Source organism: Haliotis asinina, chromosome 10, assembly GCF_037392515.1.
Source record: "Haliotis asinina isolate JCU_RB_2024 chromosome 10, JCU_Hal_asi_v2, whole genome shotgun sequence".
NCBI classification, from domain to species: Eukaryota; Metazoa; Mollusca; class Gastropoda; order Lepetellida; family Haliotidae; genus Haliotis; species Haliotis asinina.
This window is the reverse complement of record NC_090289.1, coordinates 44,067,825-44,093,669: the sequence shown is the minus strand read 5'-3', so window position 1 is coordinate 44,093,669 and position 25,845 is coordinate 44,067,825. Positions and strand designations below refer to the sequence as shown.

Genomic DNA, 25,845 nt, shown 5'->3' with positions numbered 1-25,845 from the left:
TGGGAATCCTAAGTTACTCTTTAGTTTTTGTCCAAATCAAAGGTGTTGATACTTCATTTTTGCACACTTGAAGATCGATTGGTTCTCCTTAAATGTATTCCATGGCCTGAAAAGAATAATTTCTTTGTCTAAGTGGCAAGGAAATACTAATTGTCTGTCCTGGAGGGATTACATATGTAATTTTGTAGCTTTAGTGAGGCAGTATTAAGTTAATTTTATGGTGGACGTGTAATGGGTTATGCAGTTTCTTAGCATTCTATTCATTAACCATAGTCTTCTTCCTGTGAGTGAATGTAGAGATGTATTGGGTTCCTGATGTTTCTCCATCAGTGTATGCACCTTGCTTAAAATTCTATGAGATAACATCATGAACAGGGTGTGACATTACTGACGTATTACCTGTGATGGGAGAGTAATAACACCACACTGCCATGGCCTGTTGACAAAGAACAGATTGACAAATTGTGTCAACTTGCCAGTCAGAGATATATAATGGTGCTGACTAATAATTACTGAGATAATTTCTGTAATATCTGTGATGTTAATAACAACGTTGAGAGTTGTAGTACCAAGGTTGCGTCCATGTTAGAAACTGAAAACAAAAGGAACCAAGTAGCCAGACCAAGTGACCTCATTGATTGTTTTGCAATTTAACCTGATGGTCTTGTGAAGCTTGTAGTATGGCCGAGAATCCCATTCAGCAAAGTGATCTTTGTACGAGGATTGTTTTTATTGTCTTTTAAACAATGGAAATAGCGATCATCTCGATGATCATAGCTGATTTTAGTCCATAATACTACAGGAATTGTGATTATCTTAATATAAAGATTGCATTGCGAAATAGCTCTCATGTTATTGATTTATAGTCCTTATGGTTTCAAAGTGTTATGCCTTCAAGATCCATATAATCTATCAGGACTTCTTGGAGTGATCTTGTTTGACTTCACAGCTGTTAAGAGAAACTATATAACACCATTGTTTTTGACAATATTTTTTGTCATTCTCATTGACCAAATACACAATCTCCAGCAAAAGCAAGCAGGGGGATACAATTTGGCAATAGGCAACAAAGCGTATGTTTACAGTACCTTGTCACCTGCATTACGAGATGCCTTATGTTGTTAGTCATATTACTAAATATCCAAAAGAAGGCTCGTTTGTAAATCTGAATGCCTGGTGCTAATAGTACTAATAAATAATATTTAGCCATAATTCTATCAACAGGTTTGTCAAACCTTATATATAGTGGAAGCTGTCAATATTGGCATCTGTCCAATCTGGCAAGTTGTCAACACCGGCATGAAATCACAGTCCCATCCGAGACATTTATCAGTGCCAGTTTAGACGGCTTCCACTGTATATCTTCATGAATATATGATGAAACGACCACCAATCAAATAATGCATCCAAAGATAAGGTTATCATTATGTTCGACAAGGCCATCTTGTATCTTTTTTGTTTCCGTATTTATTACGTGTTTGATTGTGTTCCAAATTTACACTCATTTTTCACTTCATATTACATTAAAGATGCTTGATTTTACTGTAATATTTGGCCAGATCATTAAGTTGGGTTATTTTTTCTCTCACTATGACTCACTTCTGAAGATCTGTTATCAAACAAAAAACTACAACAAACTTGCATGCAAAGATCTTATGTACATCCATTTGTAAGAAAATACTGTATATTGATCTTGCGTTACTATTCTTCCGTGAGTCCAGCTTCATGTTATTGTAATGGTTTCTAGTAAGGATGCGATTCTCTTTTTTGATGGATTGTGGATATCTGTGTTTTGCTACATTTCGTTCTATACATAGAATCAGAGGTTTACCATTATCGTTGTATGAAAATTAACATAGATATGATATGTGATCAAATACCGATAATGTATATATTGATTTTGTATTTTCAGTAGCGATTATAACAAGTCTTAGGCTGAAGTGAAGAGCTCGATAATTATTCATTATTAAATCTAGCTTACAGCTTAAGCTCCTGTGGGTCATCGTGACCCTGTGTCTGCCCCATGTGTTTCCAAGGGTATATTGGAAGGGTCATCGTTTTAAGTGGTGTTAAACAGAATTACTAGGCTTATGCTTTGAAAATGAAAATTACCAGACTTATGCTTTGATAATGTATAGGTTTGATAGAAACAAGTACTGGTAACTTACAGTGAAATTTAAATGAGCCCCATGTATGTTGGCGATACAGAACCTTGGAATATCTAGATATGTTAATTTTAGATATTAAGCATTACAGTGAGTGTTTGGTGGAATGAGACTGATATGGTTCAAAGATATTGAAACAGATCTACCTACTGCCTCTCTCCTGGTTCTGTTTTACACAGCTGTTATATTTGACACTAAATTAAGGAGCGAAATATTTTATTCAAATTTTAATAAATATCTCCTAATGTTATGTCAAGCTGAACTTCAAACTTCAGATTAGGTTTAGATAAATTTAGAAGTGAACTGATTTCAATGTTTAGGGATTTCTTTATATGTTGTGATACTGATGTATTTTTTTATTGGTACAAGTTTATGAATATTGATACTAAATTTGTGCTTTTTAAATGTATTTTGTATATTTTTATTTTTTATGTATTTTCTATAGGTACAAGATTGATTATATAAGTATTTGGTATTTGTACTTGTTTTTCAATATTAGTGTGAAATTTAGATATCACCTCTGCAAACTTTCCAATCAAAGATTCCATTGCATACTCTGAGAGCATGATAAGCTTGCAATGAGTTTCTGTACATGAGATCACTGAGGTCCTGAGTTGCTTCAGGGTGGTGTGAAACACCTCATGGTGTAAGACAGATATGACTCAAGCAGGTATCTTGGTTACTATCATATGTAGACACCCTTACTGCAAACACATGTACTAATGATAGGTCCAGTGGTTTGAAATGGGAAACAACCATGACAGTGATGGTAAGATTATTTTACTTTTCTTTCAACTTCACTTGGTGTGCCAGACGTTTCAAATCCCTGTGATTGTTCCTTGGTTTGTTGTATCCATATTTATGGGCTTCACTACTGGCTAGCAACCAGTTATCGCAGTTTTTTGGCAATTTTAATGATTTGCTCCATTATTTCTTAACATAATAAAAATTATTTATATTGATGATAGAATAGCTATTCACTGATGTTTCCTGCTTATTTACAGTTGACAATCATGTTTCGCTGAAACGCGATCAGCAGGAATCGCGGAAGTGTATATCGTACTTTCCCAAGAACTAACAATACGAGTTATTGCCATTTCTGAATTTTTCATGTTATTCACAAAATATGACATAAATTTGGTAATGAAACTATTGTTACAAACCTTAACATATTGAAGAAATTTCATAATTGGAATTGGTTTTAGGAAAAGAGAATTTTAAAAGAACAAAAGTCACTATCATTGTGAGTGTTGACGGATGCTGATGTAGGGGCTGATGGTAATATGGAGATGCCCCATGCGGTTTAACTTATCAAAGTTGACTGTTTGAGTAGTTGTTTACAATTTGGGTAATGTTTGTTTTCTTATGAAAAGAAGTAAAGAAAAAGATGAAAATTGACATGCCGCCTGCTATAGTTATATTTTGTCAGTATCATCTTCATGGTATCTGTCGTGCCCATAGAACAGAAATGGAAATTTAGGTCAAATCAAAGTTTAGTGATGGAGTGTTGGCATAATGGGTATGTTTAGACAAATTAAAATCTGTACTTTTATAGACTTAACTGTAATGTCATAGGTTAGCAATTTAGCCAGGATGATTTTCATTTAATTCTCATCACTTTAAAAATTTCATGTTATGCACTAATGGTCATGTGACATCCGCAATGTGTTTGGGTCTTGTTTTCTGAGGAGATTTGTAACGACTGCATTGTAAAATACTGACATGGATTTTAACTCTCATAGCCTATTGCTTTTGTGATGCGTCAATGTGTGAAATACTACTGAAGTACAATTCAAGCCTTCTGTTCAAGCGCTACAGCCAGGTGTTGGCGATAACTGTTACATGGCGATAACTGTTACATGGCGATAACTGGCCAGTAGTGGTTCACATCATTGACCTTATTTATATTAAACTTTCCTTCAACATTACGGTATGCTGGAACTGGAATCTGATCAAACTCGGTTTAAGTCTAGGTGTTCACAGTCCCTTTATCATTGTCTCCCATCCTTCCAGGCCCTTTCTGCAATGCTAAGTGAAGCCACATTTCTTCGAAATAAGAATATACTTAATACACACATATTCAGGGACTAAGTGTTAGTCTTGCTTTTCTCCTTGCATTCAAAATTCTTGTTGCCTGGGTTGATTTTGTGGGTCAGTTGTATGTCATGATAGCATCATAAAGCCGTTTTTCGATTGGACTGAGAGTGTTTATTTCAGATAACTTACTATTTAACTCCAAAGTGTAATGAAGCCTGTATAATGATGCCTGTGAGAATACACTAAACTCTACATTCAAGTGAAAGTCAGAAGAAGATACCATCTTGAGCTGCGGGCTAGATTTTCAGCATCAGCTGACCTTGATCTGTCAGAGTTCAGGTTCACTGGCAAGGACAGTGAAGATGCACTACAGCAGATAATGACCAGACACAAGCTATTTATGACAGTGTTTTACCACCTCTGGCTATGGAATAAGTTTTTGTTGAATGCTCTATGGGTTTGTTTTAATGTAAGTGACTCCTGGGCAAAGATTTCAGCTACACATGGTGAATGGAGAGTTAACAAATGAAGGAATGTTGTAGGTTAGGACCTTGATGGAAGGGGTGTTACTTGTATGTATATCAGAATACATTTTCTGCACTACTGCTTGCCAATTCACATGGGTTCTGCTTGAGGGGATCTCCATAGCAAAATGCTATTCAGCGTTAAATGGCTTTAGGGATTTTTGATTGTGAGGTAGGGGAGTGACATTAAACCTGTATTGAAATAATTACGTTTTTGTGGGAAAAAAACCCTTTTGTTCTTAGAACTGTTTCCATAATAATGCACTGTTTCAAAATTATTGAGATCAGTGATATTTGCAGCTGCAGTATACTATTCAAAAGAAGTAAAAACAAACCCTTTTACTGTGACAGATTAGCTATAGCCATATGATAATTAGGTGTACATTAACTTTTTTAAGAGTAAATTTTGATCTGAAGATCATTTAGTCTGTCACCTTAATATCAATTTTATCTTAAAGCCGACTGAAGTGTCATATTTAGTTTCAAACTGTTTTACTCTCATGAGTAAAGTGAAGAGTTCGCTTTTAAAATTATTCAGAAACAAAATTAGCGTCATCTCTTATTACTAAACAGGGTTGGCTCTCAACCGTGGAAGACCGGTACATTGGTCAGTTATTGGGCTCGTATTCCATCGTGTACTCCATATAGGTTGAACTCCATAGTGGTTTAACCTCTACTTTGAGCATCTGAAAGTTTTCAGGAACCACATGTGATTCTGGTTTATCCTCCATCTGTACTTTATATACGTTCCCCTTAGCACCAGAGTCACTCTGTACCATTTGATCTTGCAAATGATAAAAGACTACAAATAAGGTCTTTTTGGTGTATAGAGATCATACGGAAACATTCCCTTGATAAGATCAGCCGTTCAGTACCATTTTGGTTATTGAATACTAAACTTGCTGGTGAACCTGAATGGTCTCTATGTTCTGTTCCACCTAATTTTGTTTTTATGAATTTGTTTTCGATATCTTTGAAACTAGGGCATGTGGTAATTAGAAAGATTGAGATTTGAAATGACCTTTTCATGGGGCATTACATCACTTGGTGATAAGTAATTTGAACAGTTGTTTCCGAGGGGATAGTTATAACCAGGTTCATTTAAAACAAAATTTACTGTATTGTGGTTCCATCATTAGTGTCTGCCCAGAGAGTGGAGGATCAGCTCATTTTATTTGTGACTGTGTCTTGCCCCATGAATGTTGAAAGATTATGTTTAGCTATTGATAGAAATCTCAGAGATCAATAATTATTAATTAACCATCAATCAGTTAGTGGTAAATGTCAGGTAAATCATGTATGAAAATATGCAAATGTATAGATTAAACAAATATTATGTGATGTTGTAGTCTCTGTGATTGCTGCCTTGTTGCAAGTTTAGTTTATACAGGTGAGACATCTCTGATGTCAACAGATAATGGATTATATATTTTTGACTGGATTCAAAAATCGCTGCAGCATTTTGCAATGAATTTACAAGCAGTACTGAAGCAGAATGTCAGCTTTGTTGCAGTTTGTATCTTATTTCAACCTATTAGTAAATGACAGATATGATGAACTTTTCCCATTATTTTGCTTTCATATGAGTATGTGTTATTAAAATAGTACATGGATTGTGATAAGTGCATTCATAAAAGTGTGATTAACAGGTTGCTTTCTGCATCATCACATCAGCATTATAATAAAATAATGATTTGAATAATTTGAGACTTTTAGTCATATTATTGATAGTATGGTTTTAGTGGAAGCTGTCTAAACCGGCACTTGCTTGGACTGAAGAAGCAATCCAATTTACACATTGAGCTGGATTGTAGGGCTGATGATAAATGTAGAAGCCACTGATAGGACTGAGATTTTATGGCAGCGTTGACAACTTGCCGGATTGGACAGATGCCGATTGTTACAGCTTTCACTGTATTTTGTTTGTAACAAACTGTGATTAAGATTTGGATCTGTAGCAAGGAAAGTTATCAGCTAATTATAGTTACAGTAACATGTTGAGTAATCACAAGTAGGGCTAATCCAAACTGAAACTCATCACATGAGTTGTGCATCAATTCATGATTAATGTGATTACACACTAATGTTTTTTGGAAAGTATTTCTTCAGCAGTATACTACCCAAAAGAAGTAAAGGAGCACTAGATATTTTCATATAACTATAGTTAACATCTAGTAATGTAGAAGAAGAGACAGGTTCGATTTCCAACGTGGATACAATGTGTGAAGCCTATTTCTGGTGTCTCTTACTGGAATATTGCATAAAATGGCATAAAACCCAACTCACTCACTCACTCACTCACTGTAGTTATAAGACTAAAGTATTGTCAGGTTGTCTTGGTTTTGTAATATAGTATAAGCTTGAGACCTTCAAGTACAACCACTATCATGAAAGACTGATATGCATGGAACATGGAATTGTGCTCTCAGGTTGACTTGTTGCTTAGGCTTTAACTGGTATTGTGTTCACAGTTTTCAGCCTTGAATCAGCCCGATGGAACTACCCTGTGGGATCGACAGTTCTGCTTTTCATGGTGTTTGTTTTTGTTGGCCATTTCTATGAAGTTCTGTAAACTTAAGTAACTTTTGTATCTGCAACTTGCCAATATCAATTATTAAGAAATCATGTGTATTTTCAATTATTCCAGAGGAGGGTAAATGCTATGAATTCCAGATGATGTGAGGTTTACATTATTATTGAAAGAAATAAATGTCTGACCATAAAATGTTAAGGCAGTAAGAAAAAATGTCAACCATCTTTTGAATTAGTCCTGTCTGAGTCATAATTAATTTGAAGGAAACATCTATATTTTTTGTTGTTTTGTTATCAGATTAATTTGCAACACACTGTGCATTTGCTGTTAATGCATTGGCCTGATGTTTGAAATGTGTCAGGATCAGGGGGTTTAGAACTGTCAAACAGTCTTAAATCGTGAAACAAGCAGTCTGTCTAATCCTGTTCCACCTGACACTGAAGGTTGTGGGATGATGCACTTGCATCACCTGGAAAAGGCATTCTGACACGCATCCTTTTTGATGTCAGCTTTATGTCTATAAATACCTCTCTGCAGTTGTATAAAAAAAAACCTACACAGGGAAAAACATGCTCCATGTTCTGTCGACGATGTGCAAGGGCAAGAGATAACTGACTTGTTGGCAAACTGTGGCAGCAGAAAAGGTGTTGAGCCATGATGTAACCTCGTAGTAGGCAGTGAAGAGGAGTCTACTGAAATCTATGCTGGTAGGGAGAGGCAGATGGTGGAAATTGAGAAGGTTCGTGGACTTAGTTGATGAATATCATCATAGTCCACTGATATATCAATGCTTGACACGTGAAGATCCATGTTATAATTGCTAGAATTGTTCTTCAGTTGCCGATGATTATCGTAAAAGGTTACTAGGATTTGGGTGTAGGGGCAGATACAGCTTTTTGAGAAAGTGGGGTGCACGCTTTTGGAAAAGGAGGGTACACACTTCATTTTCACCTGTTTTCATGAGTTTCATTGGCCATTTAATTAACTTTCATTACAGGGGTGTTGTGCACACTCCTTGCACTCCCCTCTGGATCCACTTATAGGGTGATCAGACTCGCAAACTTGGTTGGCACATGTTATCATTTCCCATTTGTGTAGATTGATGCACATTATGTTGATAACAATTGTCTGGTCTAGACCACTGTCAAATAGCTCGAATAACAACATAACAAAAAAAACCAAATCAGTGCTCATGATGTCAGTCACTGGATGGTCTAGTTCAGCAGAGTGTTGTCACTGGATTGCACTACATACAATCAAATAAATTCACAAGAGATAAAGCAAATGTAGAATAAGATATGAGTTGTTATAATATCTGGTTATGAATAACTGTTAGTTTCAACCCTTTGCTTGTGTGTATTTTTTGTTTGTTATAGACATTCAGTTAATATTTAAATAGTTTTTTCAGATTTGTAATGTTCCATAGCTTTTTGAAAACACTGTCTGTGCCTAAAGAATCGGAGTCTGCAGAAACATGATAGTGGAGAAAATTATCCCGCTTTAATATCAATATGTGGCTACTGAGGGCTTATAGCCACTGTTCATGATTGTTTTGTTTTTACAGACTTTAGGCATTATACACTGGTTTTGATATTGATACACTGCTTTTATGATTCTCATGCTTAATTTTGACTCTGCCATGTTTACTGATTGTTCACTTCCCAAGCTGAAGGTTTTGATTTCTCAGTTTGCAGTTACATACTATCAACCATACTACTTGATAATGATATGCCCCAAAGCAAAGGTTTTGACTCCTAGTAGTGATAGTTTTCTGCAGTAAGTGCTCAGGAAAGGTTTAACAGCTTTTCATAAAAATGTATAATTTTACTTTAATTTTTATGAACTGTTTAAATCAGTAAATAATATTTTTATTGATATATCTTAGCTCTCTGTCAGTGAACAAGGGTATTTAGTCTACGTCAGTTGTCAGTTATTGAGTGAATGGATCTGCCATGATAATAATTGTTATTGACTTACAGTCATGGTATAATAGACTATTGTATAAGCTTATATATGTGGCACATGTGCAAGTATTTCAGTTATATACTGCTGTAAACTTGGACTATATGGCGATATTGAAGTTTCAGTGGAATCATAGAACAAAAATGCTTTGTTGTATCACAGTTTGTGCATCGTAACAAGTTTCTCATGAATTGCATTGGAATATCACTAAATGTATAGCTGTGAAACATAACTGAGACCCCATGAGTGGAAAGCCCGCTTAAAACAATTATTGCCAGGCATACTTTCAGCACATGCATTATGTAACATCTCTCTCATGCCATGGTTAGCAAATCCAAACACTTGATGTTTTCTGGAAGATTTCAGTGGGAACTCTACAAAGTATGCATGCAAACAAAGTTACACTGCTCTGCTCTCATAATTTCCAGCCTGAAAATTTGATACTTTCCAAAAGATTACAGCAGAAATACCGCTATTAAGATGGTTTATCTTTCAGAACAGGGACAATGAGGTAGCCTAGTGGTTAAAGAGTTTGTTTGTCACACTGAAGACCTGGGTTCAATTCCCCTCATGGGTACAATGCGCAAAGCCCGTTTCTGAAAATTTCTAAAAGCAGCATAAAACTGAACTCGCGCACTCTTTCAGAAAATTTGGCACAGCCTGACTTAATGTATCGCACAATCAGTAGTCATACACAGTTTGTTCAATATCAGAGCCTAACTTTGCAACAGACCTGTGACAGGTGTTTGTGATGTGTATGACATTAAAACATGGGCGTACGCCATGCTTGTGCATCAAGGACAAATATTTTGCTTTGGTATTAAAGATATAAAGCTTGTGGTACAGTTTTCAGATTGACATTTAAACCTGCATAAATATCACATGCTGTATGATCAGAGGTGAATAATATTATAGCTGTAGTGCAACCGTCTCTGTGTCAAGTAAATGTAGGAACACAGATGCTGCCCAATTTGTCAACTCGATTACTGATGGTATAATCCTTTGATATAGTTAGTTTACTGGCTGGTGTATCCTGCGAGCGGGAGTCATTTGCAAGCTATATTGCGTTTGTATCCCCTGTGATCAGGGAAAGGTCAGATCCAACTTTCTAGTTGATATGTACATAATATTTCCCTCTCCAACATGTGTAATCTGTGACCTTTGCCAGAGAACCAGAGGTGGAGGGCTTGCTCTCACAGCAAGAGCCTTTTCTGTAAACTTTACATCTGATCTTACGTCTTCCTTGTTTGTTGGTATGTTTAAACAATGTAATCTTGTAAGAAATGCCTAAATTTGTTTTTATGTTATGATGGCATGTGATGATTGAGTAAGGTGATAACATTAAATAAAAATTTTTTTTTTTTTTCTTTTTTTTTTAAGGACTGGATAATATTTAATGCATGAATTAATGCTTCTGTTTGATGGATGAAAGCATCTGTACACTGTCATGTAGACTTCAAAGGGATGAAGGGCGGCTAGGTATCCTTCTGGTTGAGGCGTTTACTCATCACGCCAAAGACCCATGGTTCATCTTGTTAGAAGCAGCGTGAAACTAACACATGACCAAGATCAACATTTAGTTTAGAAATGAAGTTTTCTTATGTAAAATATGTCCACAAAATTCACCTACCTACCCACTCACCTACCCACTCTTGGCTTGAATTATGTGTCTTGAAGACAGATTTGGCTTGATTCTGCCTTTGACAGTATGCCGTGACGTAGATGGAATCAGTTTGACTGAGCCACAAAACAACATTCACTCACAGTTCAAAATGGATATTTGGTGAAATAATTTGTGGCCCTCTGACTATGGAAGGGATTGTGTTAGGGAGTGTTTGAATGCTTTTCCTGCAGTATTACGTGGTGATCAAATTACATACATTTTGTGATTTACAGAGTAAATGCTCTCTCATTGTTGGTGTGGAATATGTGGGATTGTCCAGACAATATCATTGCAGTGGGATGGTAAATGTTCCAGTGGAAAACAGCTGGATGGTGTTGCCCCATGAATCAATCTGAACCCTGTAGTAATAAGGGGCTTGTATAGGCTGATGGCTGGGTTGGAAGGTTGTATAACACGACCACAGCATACCAGGAATACTGACAAATAAACAGGGGAGTTTCTACAGCAGTCCGACATCTACACCAAGCAGTGACTCTACAGGCCAGGTTTATTTGTATGGTGTGCTTGGCTGCACCCTAGGGCACATTGAACATGTGTGGTGGAGCTATAAGAGGAGAAAGGGGGTATATTTATATGTTTATGTACGGGAGGAGGGGAAGGAGATGTCTTTACTGGCAGGGGGAGGAGGGGTTGAGAGGGTTTCATTGTGTTTGGATAATTTTCATGGAGAACAAAAGAGACAATGATTGCTTGAAAGAAATGTAAAGATAAATACTTTCAAATTATGGCAGTGTATTTTGAGAACGCTAGTCCTAAGATGCTTACTGAGCACATATAATGTTTTTCGTTTGTAAACCTGTTTTGAAGTTTGGTTTTGAAGTTTGTAGAACCTTTAAATGCTTGAATAATAATTATGGGGAATAATTATGTTCTTAAGATTGTGATATACCTTCAATTACAATAAGGTTCAAGATTAAATTTGGAGCATTTTGTGTTAATTTTATTATCTGACCTACATTTAAGCTGATTTATGGTAGTTTGTATTTAAGACTGATATGCAGCACATTGTTTTTCATATATTGCAGGTTTCTATATCATGGTTCACTGAGTATTCTTTGGCTTCATTTGATTGACAGCCTAAGGCATGTCAGTAGAAAGTAGCATATCCATCAACTCGAAATTGGTTTGTTACATTTTTAATGAATAGTCGTGTTTAAAATAGGGTGTGACCTTGGGGTCATTGAAGTTTGGGAGTGAAGTATTGCAGTTTCAGGTCCTAAATCTTTAATTTTAATTTTGGAATGACCAAGTTGCTCATCCTTAATTTAGACCATGTCTTCTCTCTTGTTTTGTATGCGATTTTGAAGTCAGAATGATCATTGAAGGAACTGAAAGGCTTTAGGGGATGTTTTAGATATCAGTATATAGGTTGCTGCTATTAATTGATCTGTCGATACTTTGCAATTATCTGTGGGCTATTGGGGGTGGGCTGGTGGTTAATGAAATTGGTCATGACTCCAAAGACCACTTTGCAGTCCAGTTTGTGCAGCCTACCCAGAGATAGAATAAAAAATGACCCTTTAAAGTTCTGAAGTTTATTATTGATACAAGGGCCATGGCCCATTCCAAAATCAGAAAAAGGCTATTCATCCTGAAAATGGCCCTTTGTCAAAGTTATCCTGATCCCTGCCCACTTGTAAAATGTCTGTGACAAATTAATATATCAATAGTGACACACACATACACACATACATACATCTTACGATGAAAGGGCAGTGGCCTAACAAATCTTAGACTCCATTTTAAATCATCTGTCATTCAATTATTTCAGACTTCTCAAATCCTTTGCTGATTCCATTTTTTTTTGTTTTTAGTTAAATGCACACATAGCGATATTCAAGCTATATGGCACTTGTCTGCAAATAATCAGATCTGGTTGATCCAGTGATTAACACCATGAGCATCAATCTCAACAATAACCGCGCCAACCAAATCAGCAATCCTCATTGACTAATTCGGTTAGTCACAACTTACAACTTTTATGGAGATCAATTTAGCCTGGATATTTACAGATATTCTTAGATTTGTTAGACTAGGTCATCATTCTAACACTGGGATACAATGTTGTTGGACTTTACAGTCATTTTTGAGACACGCAAATTTGCATGAAGAGCTGCAATGTGCACACAGCTTGTTCAGTCAGTTTAATTTATATCAGACTTGACCTGTTTTGATGAAGGACAAACTTCAGCTAGTAACTTAACCTAGTAACAGTAATCTAATTCGGAGGTATTCAAGGACACTTGTTCCATTTGATGCCAGATAAGAACAGATTTTCAAGTCAGAATTGATATCTTTGGGGGAATAAAATCTGTACTGGTGTCTGGAGTGGTTGTTGTGATGATTGAAGGCATGTTGTGAAGGGCAGGGGAATATGCAGACTGATCACATTTGTCTATTACTTCCTTCAAAGAAACGATGGATACATGTTCTAACAATGTATGTGTTAGTTTTGATAATGAAAGGAATGTCTTATTAATGCTCATTACAAGATTTTAGTAAGGACCATATCAAGTTGAAGAAACACTTTTCAGGCTTTGAGAGGATCCCTTTTCTGTATGTTTTGGGTTTGTTGATACAGTATATGCATGTCAACAGTATATGTTTTGTTACTTTCAGTTTCTTCTTTAAACATCTGGGAACTTATTTTAGGATAGAAAATGTAATTTTGTTGCATGGCGTGAGGCTGATTTATGAGCCCAGAGTTTTAGCCTTGTGAATAGAGTTTCTGCAGAATGAACAGAAGTTTATTGGTTTGAACCCAAGCTGCATCATACAGTGTACATAATAATGTTTCAGTGTAGTATGTTTTATTCCCTTGCCTGGCACTCGTTAATGTGATCAAACAAGGATTTGGTGGCTTTGTGTCTGTACATCATGAATGAATGTTTGGCTGCTTGTTGTTTAATGCTGCACTCACCAGTATTCCAACTATATGCCAGTTGTCTTAAATAATCAAGTCTGGACCAGACAATCCAGTGATCAACGACTTGAGCATCATTCTACATAAATGATGTATGACATGCTATATCCAAGTCTCCGAGACTGATCTCATTGCTCACATTTTCTAACAAGCATGGGTTACTGAAGACCAACTTTAACTCCCATCTTCTCTGGTCATGTCTGCTATGGTGGATCCTTACCAAACTGTGGTGTCATAGTGGCCTGGGATTATGAGCACCCGGAAGTAACATAAAAATTACTCCTGTACTACAGTACAGTGGTACATGTAAAATCACTTACCCTTGGTAATTTTCAGGCCAATTTTTTTGATTTTCAAAATAAACAATTTAAGTAACAACTGGACACCTTTACAGCGTGAAGTGCAAATTTGCTTGCCTGACAGACAAAATACTACTGTACTGGGATGTTGGTAACTCATTCCAAATAGGCATATAATTTTAAAGTAGAGTGCTAGTTTTAATATCTGAAATTGTGATATACCACTTGTTTTACTGTCCCTCATTGACAGATTTTATACTCTAATATTACCTATTGTTAACGTGTTACCAGATTTAGTCATGATATGGCTGAAATATTGCCATGTGTCTGTAGATTTTATCTGGCTCACTCAGTGGATGTACATGAACATGTGCATAGATGTAGCTATCGTAACTGTTTGAGGGCAATAATCTTGAATGTGACGTTAAACCCCAGTTCACCTCACATTGATTAAATAGATCGATGTTTACTGCACCAAACAGTGGTAGAAGAGATGGTGTATGCTGTTAAGAATTACTGTATAGGAAATTGTAGAACTATTATGATGGCATATCATGCTGAACAGTATATGATACTCTTTAAGATCTTTCCAAATGTCAATAACAGATTCATTATCCTTTAATGTATTTATGTGAGATGTGAATACACAGTGCCTTTTAAAAAGAGGTCAGTTGTATTTGGGATTACATTCTCTTAGTAAAGTGCAGATTCTGGTACTTTTGTTGAGTCTCATCTAGGATTCAAACCCACATGCTCAGGGTTAGACATCTGACTGATCATCATCACACTGCCTAACCCACTCAGCCACTTCACCTTCCACAAAAACAATGGAAGTCAGACAACTGGTTGTCAAGACCACAGACTTGTTGTACCTCTAATAAGTGTAAAATGGCACATCTCCTATGGCTGAAAGTTATTAATACACAATGCTATTAGGATGCCATTTGGGATTCAAACCCACACCCTCTGAGTCAGGCACCTAAACCCCAGCACACAAAGTCAACTATCTAATCGAACAAAAGTTCAAGAATCTGTACTGTATTGTAGGAGAAAGTGTAATCCCAAATGTAACATGTTGCTATATGTGAAGGGTGAGCTACAGTAGCTCTCAATCAGTGAATGTACAGTTTCATTATGAATAATTTTATAGCATTGTCCCAAACAGGAAGCTGACATGAACAGTTGTTAAAAAGCTATTACTAATTGATTACTGTACTTGCAGTCCTTGAGATGTTAGGAACTTTGGACAATTCACACACCATGGTTCAACCAATTGTTTGGTATTGAAGTCTTGACAGTATCATATGGCTGTAGAGCGATACGTGACATATTGCATAATGAAAGACCTGTAACGTTTGGATGTCACCATGATGAAAAGCTAAAATATGTGAATACACCTGATGAAGTAAACAAATGACTTTAGATTTTGACTCAAGAGCATGTCTTTGTAAATTGCAAAACTGATAAACCGTCAAAATTAATGTTCGAAATCACTGAGGAATTTACGCTTGACAAACTGTCTAATCGTAGCTTTGTCCTGAAACATTAATTTAACTTGTCCCTGATTCTGATTAGTGGCTATAGTTAAAGGAAACTGTTGGATGGAGTATACATACCTTGGTTTCTTGCGGAGCGGTGAGTGTGTGATGCTGCATACTCGCGTGGGATTGGTGGCAGTGATCTATAACCAGCCTGTTGGATCGATACAACATCCTCAGCATGTATATACTAAATGTAGGCTTCTTCACACAAGATACAAAAAACATTCGAAAAACAAGCCAGACCATCTCTGTTATTAGTATGTAAAAATACTTAATTGATGCAGATGTGTGGACAAAGTGGAAGAATGCGAGGAAATTGTGGAAATCAATACTGGAGTTGCTGAAAGGGGGATCATTGTTAAAAAGTCAATATCTCTGTCTCACTGGACTCGTCCGGAGGATTTCACTTTTCACGAAAAGACAGTGTGGTTTTTGTTGTTACCTACTTATTTTTTACTTCAATTGGACATTTTTGAGATGACAAGACTTCATTCCATTGATAACAATTTTGAAGGGATGCTTTAACACAGATGGGGGATTTGAAGCAGAACTTTTAGTTAGTGGTTTTGACTATCTCTGTGTCTATATGTATGTTTGAGTGTGTATCTCTTGTGCTGAAATCCATGGTTGGTCTCTTGGGAGGCACATATTTTTATTGTAGGTGTAGAAGTTGTCTCCCTTTCATCAGTCCTCTTCCATGTGTTGTGTTCAGATTGGCAGGCTTATTGGTGACATTGGATTTGAAATTGTTGTAACGTCAACTAGGCCAGATTAGGTAATCCACTTATCTAAACTGTAATTACAGGAGTGGTACAGGCAGTGTGTGTACATTTGGCAATCTTACTTAACAAGATGTCATCATGTGTTTGAAGGTACCTGGAAGTTTCTTTTCTTGCTGATGTTTACAACAGCACAGATCTTTTTTGATTTTTGGTTTTGAAAGGACCTCTTAGTTTCCATTGTTGAATATGTACACTGCATGGTGTTCTAGTTTGTAAGGAATTGGAAATTGTTTTTTGTCTTTTTTTCTGTACATCAAGTGTTAGCACTGAAGTTTGTCGCAGGTCAAGTACTACAGATGTCTGGAAGTGTATCAGGAAACTCGGCAACAAGTTTACTTCAGAAGTGGTTTCCATGCATTGAAATACTTAGCTCATTTACGTAGAAGCTTTCTTAGCCAAGAAAACACATCTGGTACTTTCTTTCAGTGTCATTTTGAGAAATTTTGTTGTCTATCAAAGTACTTTTTTGTAATAAAACTGTCAGCAGATCAGTAATATACTGAACAGCAGAAGAATCACACCTGTTTCTTTTGTAGCATGTTTCAATAGAAGACAAAAACATGAATGCTTACTTTTTATGAGGTTTCATATTTTCGATGCTTATGTTTCTTTTGCTGTTTAGTATAAGTGGTGATCAGACATTCCAGTGATTTTCCAGTTCATCTGTTACAACTGATAAATTCTGGTGCCCAGCCAATATACAAAGAAGTGATCATGTTGTATTCCCCAGGAGTATCTCTCTGGTCCATATTGAATTGTTGTCCATAGACTGAAAGGACAACTGTAAACAGAATGGCATTGTGTGGAAGTATCTTTTATGCAGAAGATTTGATTTTCACATCCTTTCTGTGATTTTCATTGGAGTGTGTCATCGTGAAGCAGAAGAGCAATGCCTCTCATACTCAATATGTTTGTAAGTTATGGAAGTATTTTTTATATTTGTGTTTCAGATAAATATGTATAATATTGCAATATTTACAATGATTATTTCATCTGTTTCAGATTCATTTGTGAACAGTCAAGAATGGACACTAAGTCGCTCAGTCCCAGATCTCAAACTGGTAGGTTGATCTAGATGTATTTGATACCAGTACAATTATGTGATGGCAATCAGGATATTGCCTTTAATGTACAGTCCCAGGTCTCCAGCACTTCATGCTGAGTGGTGTAGCTCTGTTATATCCCAACTGTGACATAAAACAAAATTTGCATTGATGGTATAATATGTGTAAGTGACTAAAATGCCAGTCCTCTTCAGACATAATACCTTCAAATCAGATGTGTACCTGTATTGTATCCCATGTAGATTTATGATTAGGATTGGTTTTACATCTGTTTTTTTTAAATGACAAGCAGTAATGGATCTATTGGTCAGATTCAACCTGGTTCATAGCATGTCTTTGAACTGTATATTAAGAACATTATTCATCATATTCATAAACACTATCAACTGAACTGTCCAAGGCCTGAGCTCCCTCTAACCAAAACCACAACACCTAAAACCACAACTGTTTGTTTAGTAGATCCTTTCAGAGCTAACTACCAGAAGTAGATGTTCATGTTTTGTTTCTTCATAACTGTAACAACTGAATTTTACTGAGCATTGGGGAAAATCCTGTGATAGTGTCCTTATTGGATTAGGCTGTAATTCTAAAGCAGTATATAGCTGGCATACTGCTGAGTGCAGCATAAAAGTAAACTCACTCACTCATGCCAAACTGGAGCTGAGTATAACAGACATTATATACCAAGCCAACATTTTTGTCTCATTCAGGCAACACTAGCAATAAACATTTGCGGATTACGAAATGAAATAGACCAGCCTTCAAGCACTTGAATTTTTCAGTCTGGAAAGATCTATTAGCATGGTTGATAGTGCATCAGTCCAGTGAAGCTACATTCAGCAATAGTCAGTAGTAATTAGTGTCTACTTACTGGTTAACACAAGACTTGATAGTAATTGCCCTGTTGTAAACCCCTTAAGACAGTAATGAAGTGGGCAGATTGCGTGAGAGATGGACAGGGGGTAAGTGGCTTGGGCTGCAATATTGGAAGAGATTGGTATCAGCTGTTAGAACTTGTGCATATTGATGCTCATGCATAATACACGGAGGGGGGTAGGGACACACAGACACTTATATCATTACATAAGGGTGCTTGATTATGGTAGTGGACAGATTTTAGCTATCTGACTTCATTAGAATTAGATGAGGCAATGAAACTAGGAAGGGCAGCGATGTGAAAGTTCTGTGCAGGTTGCTTCAGGCTCAAGTGCACCTATTACTCTAATGCTTAGTCTCTGCATGCACACACACGCGCACACACGCACGCACACACGCACGCACACACACACACACACACACACACACATGCTCAGTTATGTAGTCATATATAATTATATAGTTACATATGATTATATATAGTTTTATATAGTTTTGATAGAATGAAAACATTTCATTTAAATTAAATAGATTTTGTCAGAACTTGTGGAAATCTAGACTTAAGGATAGTGGCATTACATTTAAGAAAGGGAAAATTTAGAAATAATATGGTTTCAGGACTGTGAGACTGTTTGAAATCATTTGGTGTCATTGGGTAGCACTGAGGTGTTTGTAGATTTCGACCATTAAATCTTCAGTTTTTAATGTGACTGTAAATGTCTTAATCTGGGACTGTCTGAATGATTTACACTGCTGTGTGTAGTACTCATAATAAAAAGAGGGTAGAGTAAGCTTTGTGATTTACAGCATAACGCAACCACCCTTTAATGGATATTTGAATTGTGAAATCAACATAGATGAGGAAATTTCTGATGATGTATGTAAGCTTCAGTCATCGGTACTGTCATGTTCATTTCGCCACACTCAGTATGATAGACTAACACTTATATCTGAGTATATATAATTTTGATAGTAGCAAACACATCTAAATTGAAAAGGAGCCCACTGCGACCAGGGATTCAGAACCTGAGGAAATCTAGACTTGCTTCATTTATGACTTTAGCATTGCTGTGAAGACTAGACAGAAGGGAAAATGATGTGGTTCAGTGACTTAGAGACAGACCATCAGCATGTCTACATGCTTTTAATCCATCCCTTACAGTTACGTCATTTACCTGTGTAGATGTGTAACATGATGGTATGGCTGTTTAACATCTGATGTGATGCAAATTGGCATAATCTTGGTCATCCATATCAGTTTGTCTCATTAAGTAATCAAGTAGGTTTTTCAAGGGGTGTGTCATGTGTTATTCAGACTGCTAGATATACCGACCAGCTTATCAGTTGCAGCATTGATATATGATATGTCTGTATACTGTTGACATACTTTAACATTTATTTACTTTGTCACATGAAAACTTTTTGTGATGAATGTGAACTACCATGTCCTAGTCCAGAACTAGTGAATGATTTGTTGACTTTTGAAAGGCACAGGCCAGCTAGTTATTGATTGTGCAGTGTTTGTTGTATTTATAAATTTTTGTGTGATGACTGCTGTAGCCTGAATTTTCCTCATAGATAGAGTATATGTTTGTTGTTTGCAGGGTATTCTTGGAAGCGTACAAAGCGGAAAATCGGCTCTGGTACATCGCTACCTTACAGGTTCTTACATGCAAGAGGAGTCACCAGAAGGTGAGGGTGTGCAGGGGTATCATGGGGGTGACATTGGGAGGAGTGTATATATGTATGTGCATCCAGTAGCGTGAATGTTGGGTATATTACTCATGAGGGCAAAATATCAGGGTTCATATTTTTCATACAATGCCCTCAGGCAAAATATCACTTTGTCATGGTGACGTGACATCATGAACAATGCTATGACATCATCTTTCTTCTATTACATTACCTTGACCTGCATCAGCAAAGGGTATTGCTCAGTTTGACGAGTTTTTCCGATACAAAGCTCAATTTGACCAATACATCTCTTTCTCGCTTTGGAAATACCAACATTTAGGCACTTGTATCATAAACATGGTATGACATGGGCATTCAAATTTTATCCTCTATATTTGCGAGAGATGTGAATGATGGCTTTAGTGTTTGATGAAGGCATGTTTACTGTTCAAGAAAGTGCTTGTGTATATGAGGACAGATGAGAACGGTGAAGCTGGTATTTTCAGTTGTCTGTCAAGGAAACAAGTAGTTTGAGCCATGAGGATTTTATAAGGCCAGGCCCCAATTTCTCGAAACAAACTTTAGTTTTCACTCAAATCTCAAGCTGAGTGTGACAATTTGAAACAGATGAATTTTTAACTCAGCTGCATTTTTTTAAGTAAGAAAAGTCTAAACAACTAAAGAAATCTGTCCACCAAAGTCTTGCCTACCAAGTTTGAGTTTGATACTGATTTCCGTTCATTCTGGAAAATGCACGTTCCAGTGTTTTCTCAAGTTTAAGCAGAATCTTGAACTTAACTCAAAGCTCAGACTGAAGTTGTTTCGAGGTAATAGGGCCAGGTTGATGTGAATATGAAGGTAGATCTGTGTATGTGGGAGTGGACACGTAGAAGTCTTCTTGATAGTTTATATAATGATCTTATAGATGTATAATTATATCCACATGAATGCTCAGGGATGTGTATCAGCTAACCAATAATTATGTCAGGATATCAATTTATCCCAGGTGTACATGTTTATTCACTGTACAAAAATCTCAGGAGCTGCTTTTAGCTATGTTTTGTAGACAGCAAAGGAAGAATGTATGGAGATTTTATGAGAGCTTCTGTAACCATGCTCAATGCTTTCCCTCAAAACTAGGTAAGAGTTAGCTCCCTTCCAACACTCAACGAGGCTTGTATTTCTGTTTCCCTTCATCTTTCAGGTGGGCGTTTTAAGAAAGAAGTAATCTTGGACGGGCAGAGTTATCTTCTCCTGATACGAGATGAAGGAGGTGCTCCTGAAATGCAGGTGAGTGTATAGTTACTATTCCTTTGTCTTCCATTGGGATACCCTTGTTGGAGTTGCTCCCACAATGGCAACATGAAGCAGCAGGTGGTCAGACTCATGGTATGATTCATGGTATGTCATAGTTTACTGAACAATGTGTAATTGCTCGTGATGTCAATCACTGGATTGTCAGATCTGAAGTGCCAATATTTGACATTTCATGGTGTTGAATATGCATATCCAGGTAGGGTACAGTCCTAGTTTTCTCTCTGCAACCATGATCTACTGGCTAGTGTATCTACACGAGGTTGAAAGGTCCGGTAGTCACGATATGGCGGAAATATTGCTGATGTGACTTAAATCTTAACTCTGGCCTTTTTCATACCATCTGTTTTATCGCACCTGCATTACATCAAAAGAACCCATTTGTTTCACGGTTAGAATTGGCCTTCAGCAACCAATGTTTGTTGAAAAAGGCAACTGACTGGTCAGGCTTGTTGACTTGGTTGACACATGTCATTGCATCCCCATTATATCACCATTGTGCGCGTGCTCATGCTGATGATCACAAGATTGTCTGATTCAGACGGTGGTCTGTAAATAATCGAGTGATCGACAACATAAGCATCGATATGCGCAATTGGGAACCGATCAGCGAGCCTGACCACCCAATCCTGTTAGTCGCGTCTTACGACAAACATCGTGGCCTTTTATGGCAAGCATGGGTTGCTGAAGGCCTATACCACCCCGGGACCTTCACGGGTCTACAGTGTTAAACAACAAGCAAACAGTATACCAGAAGATGTTGTAATAGTACTTGTTATTACGCTGCATTTAAGGTATAGAACATGTAAACATGAGCACCATTTCACCTCAGATGTTTTTAGCTCAGGTGCATCATAACTGAAAGAAAGCAGTAACTAATAATCAGAGTGAACAAAATATCAGAAGTTTAGTGATCTACTTCAGTAGTTTCCTGTGCACTGGGATAGCACATTGACAAAGACGGGCACATGGAAATGTTTAACAGGACTGGATGTTGACCCTTGTGTTTGGCCTTTATTTCAGTTCACACACTGGGTCGATGCCATCATCTTCGTATTCAGTCTAGAGAACGAGCTTAGCTTCCAGGCTGTGTACAGCTATTATGCCAAGATGGCGCACTACCGCAATGCTGCTGAAATACCACTCATACTGGTAGGAACGCAGGGTAAGTAGAAGAACAAGTGATTTAACATCGCATTATGATGCAATTGTTTTGTATGAACAGTAGGATTCATTTGATACCAGGTTCTTACATATACTGAAAAGGTCTTAGATTTTAAGTCCTACTTAGAAAACTGGATTTCCAGTATTAACATTTAAAGCTTTGAAAATAACCAAAGCCTTGAGCGTGCACCAGGTGACATTAATGTACTGGTTATGAAAAGTGTAAATTTATGCAGTGACAAGATTTTGTGCTCAACTGGTCTATTTCACATTTTTGACTTTGTATAAACACTGCATATTCGGTATTGCAGCAGCTATAGATCATGCGGGAATTGCTAAAAGATCTTGACAGATAAAGTCTAATAGCTCACTTTAATTACCTTGGGAAAGATTATATATAAATCCACACAGATCTAATTGGTGTAGTGAAACCATCATCAGTTAGAAGTTCCTGTGACAGACAAACCCTTCCTGTCTTCGACCACCCAATTCCTTCTAGACCAGATATAGATTTAACTTATGCCTGTTGTACACTGTGGAGTAGTTATGGGTATATGAGGCACTCACTTACTCACTCACTCATCCACCATTCACTTTCCTATTTCTGATGTCACCTGCAGTGATTTTGTTGGAATATTGCTGTAAAAACCATGTGCACGCACATACACACACTCACTCTCTCACACTTGTGCCCTAGTGTAAAAGGATGAAACCTTTATCACATTACCCCAGTAGGATGATAATATGGTATTCAAGATAAAAAGTACTTAACTTCTTTTGGGTAGTATATTACAGGGATAAGAATGCTTTTTGCAGATTTGCAGAACGAAAGGATGGGAATATTTGCATATGTGCAGAATTCTGCAAACTTTTTTTCAAAGCTGGTACCTACCTACCTACAGACAGACAGACAGACAGACATTCTTCAGTCATATTGACAAATTCTGTCCCTGTTTTGGACAGGTTCTTATTGCTTATGGCTAAAGGACCCTTTATGTGAGAGTTGTGTAACACACCTTCTTGAACCATGAGGTCACTGTACCATGTCCTCATTAAATGACACCAGGAATTATGACATTTTTATCACTATGATTTAAAAAGAGTGAATGCCTGAAAGCATAAATTTTCATCCATTGGCTTGGAATGTTGACAGACATCAAAAAATATTTGTTTGTCATCCATCTGATAAGCACCAGTTTGCCTCATGTCTGTTTTAAATATGGTTTAAATTTCTATCGTGAAATCCAATATCCTTCTAGCATGCAACAGATGTTATCTTTTTCAGTGTGTCCTGCATGTTTTCCCTGATGCCTGTAACATTTCTCCCTTCTCAGATCTAGATAAGACTTGCAGAGACAGCATGCACATGTTTGATCTCTGATACAGAGTTATAGCTGTCAATGCTGACAGTCAGCTACAGGGATTTCAGGCCTAGAACAGCTCCTAGCCCAGAAGCAAAATTGCTTTAGTAGTAAAATAATAATATGACTTCTAAAAGGAAGAACATTTTGGTTAATTTTAAGTGAAATGATTACAACTGTTGGCATTGGGGTAGTCTAGTGGTTAAAGCATTGGCTCATCACGCCAAAGAGTGGGGTTTGATTCCCCACATGGATACAATGAATGAAGACCATTTCTGGTGTCCCCTACCATGATATTGCTAGCTGGAATGTTGTCAAGGAATGTAAAACTATACTCCCTTCACTCATTCACTATGTCAGGAGGGTATAATAGTGATCAGTATGACTTGATTCAGAGTCATTGAGCATGTATCAGCTCCAGATGATCTGCTTTCATATGTATTATACTCAAAACTAATCATCCAAATTGCATTTTTCTAGTTGCTATGTCAGTTAGTGAATGGCATTTATGCCAGTTTTAGAAATATGCCAGCATTATCACAGCAAGGGTCACCTAAACCAGCTTCATACATAGTCTCCATGTTTAAGCACTAGGAAATCTAGTGGGTTTTTTTGTAACTCGGATATTAAATGTGAAAATTTAGGTCTTTTGTCTGGACTGGAATATTGGACTTGAGTCATCATGTAACTACAGTGTTACTGAAAGAAATATTCTACTGACCTGAATGAACACAAAAATGCAAACAATGCCTTAGCATTTTTTGTGATGTTTCTAATTCTTTCAAATAGACCTAAATCTTGCATCTTACATCTGCTTGCTAATGTTACATCAGATTCTGTAAGCTGAATGGTACCCCATTTTCTTTTGACAAGATGAAAAATCCTCTCCATTTGCTCTGAAATTTCAAGTTTCTTCCTGAAAGAATATGGGTTTTTTTTTGTATGTTGTAACTGATATATTGTTTTAAACCCTTTGCAACTCACAGTGCATTTGATGTCTTTTGTAGGGGTAGAATAGGTCTTCAGCAACCCATGCTTGATTCACTTGTGTACAGACCAACCCCATATAGCTAGGATATTGCTGAGTGGAGTGTAAAACTAAACTCACTCACTTTTGTAAATTTTATCCTGAAATGTACTTACAGCAACCCATGACTGATGAGATGCATCTTCTGTCATTGAATTATTGTTTAATCATTTTGAGAAGCTGTAGATCCTTCATGAATTACATTAGGATTCTTCATGATGAGACCTTAATGAGCGCTCCAAAGGGCCAATAAAATACCAAGACTGTCTTGAAACCATGGCAACTGTTATGCTTGAAATCATTCCATGTGAACACCAGCATGCAAATAGCAACACCCCCAGGTCATACATGAAATATCAGAAAATGTAACCACCAAATAACAGATATCTAGAGTTTAATCCAAGTGGAGATCCATTACTTACTACATTCCAAAAAGGTTAAACCATTATTAACTTAAAGTTAATGAGAGAATTTGTGGAATTCTCAAAATGAAATATAGGACCATTAATAAAAAGCAAATTGTAATTTATTTTTCGGAAGAATGTGAAAATTCGAATGGTGTTGTAGAAAGGTGTTTGGTCAGGAGTGTTTTAGGCAATGTAGAGGAGATAATGTGATTATGAAAGCCAATGAGGAAGTTACCCTAGCAGCCCCATCACATGTATGTCCAGCAGTAATTACTTCTTACCATGCAGCCTAATCAATAAATTCGTCTACCAGGCTCTCGTTTCCTCCAAGAACAGGAACCAGAGTTCAGATTACTTGAAATTAGTGGTAATTGCATGTACCAAATATCACACTTGAATTATATACGGGGAAAAATAATTATTTTTCCTACATCTGTACCCAAAACACAGATTTCATTCATTAAGAGATTTCTTTGAATTGTGAGAATTTGGAAAATGTTGCCCTTTA

At 36.8% G+C, this 25,845-nt stretch overlaps 1 protein-coding gene across 5 annotated transcripts in view; it reads left to right on the top strand.

The window, feature by feature from the left end:
• LOC137297615 (centaurin-gamma-1A-like) overlaps positions 1 to 25,845 on the top strand; it is a 75,238-nt gene that overhangs the window by 12,828 nt on the left and 36,565 nt on the right. For all 5 annotated transcript variants that reach the window (XM_067829487.1, XM_067829486.1, XM_067829485.1 and 2 more), the window contains exons 2-5: positions 17,453 to 17,511; positions 19,995 to 20,082; positions 21,269 to 21,354; positions 22,402 to 22,543. In XM_067829487.1, the coding sequence (XP_067685588.1) occupies positions 17,453 to 17,511; positions 19,995 to 20,082; positions 21,269 to 21,354; positions 22,402 to 22,543 (375 nt within the window). The remainder of the gene's footprint in view (positions 1 to 17,452; positions 17,512 to 19,994; positions 20,083 to 21,268; positions 21,355 to 22,401; positions 22,544 to 25,845) is intronic.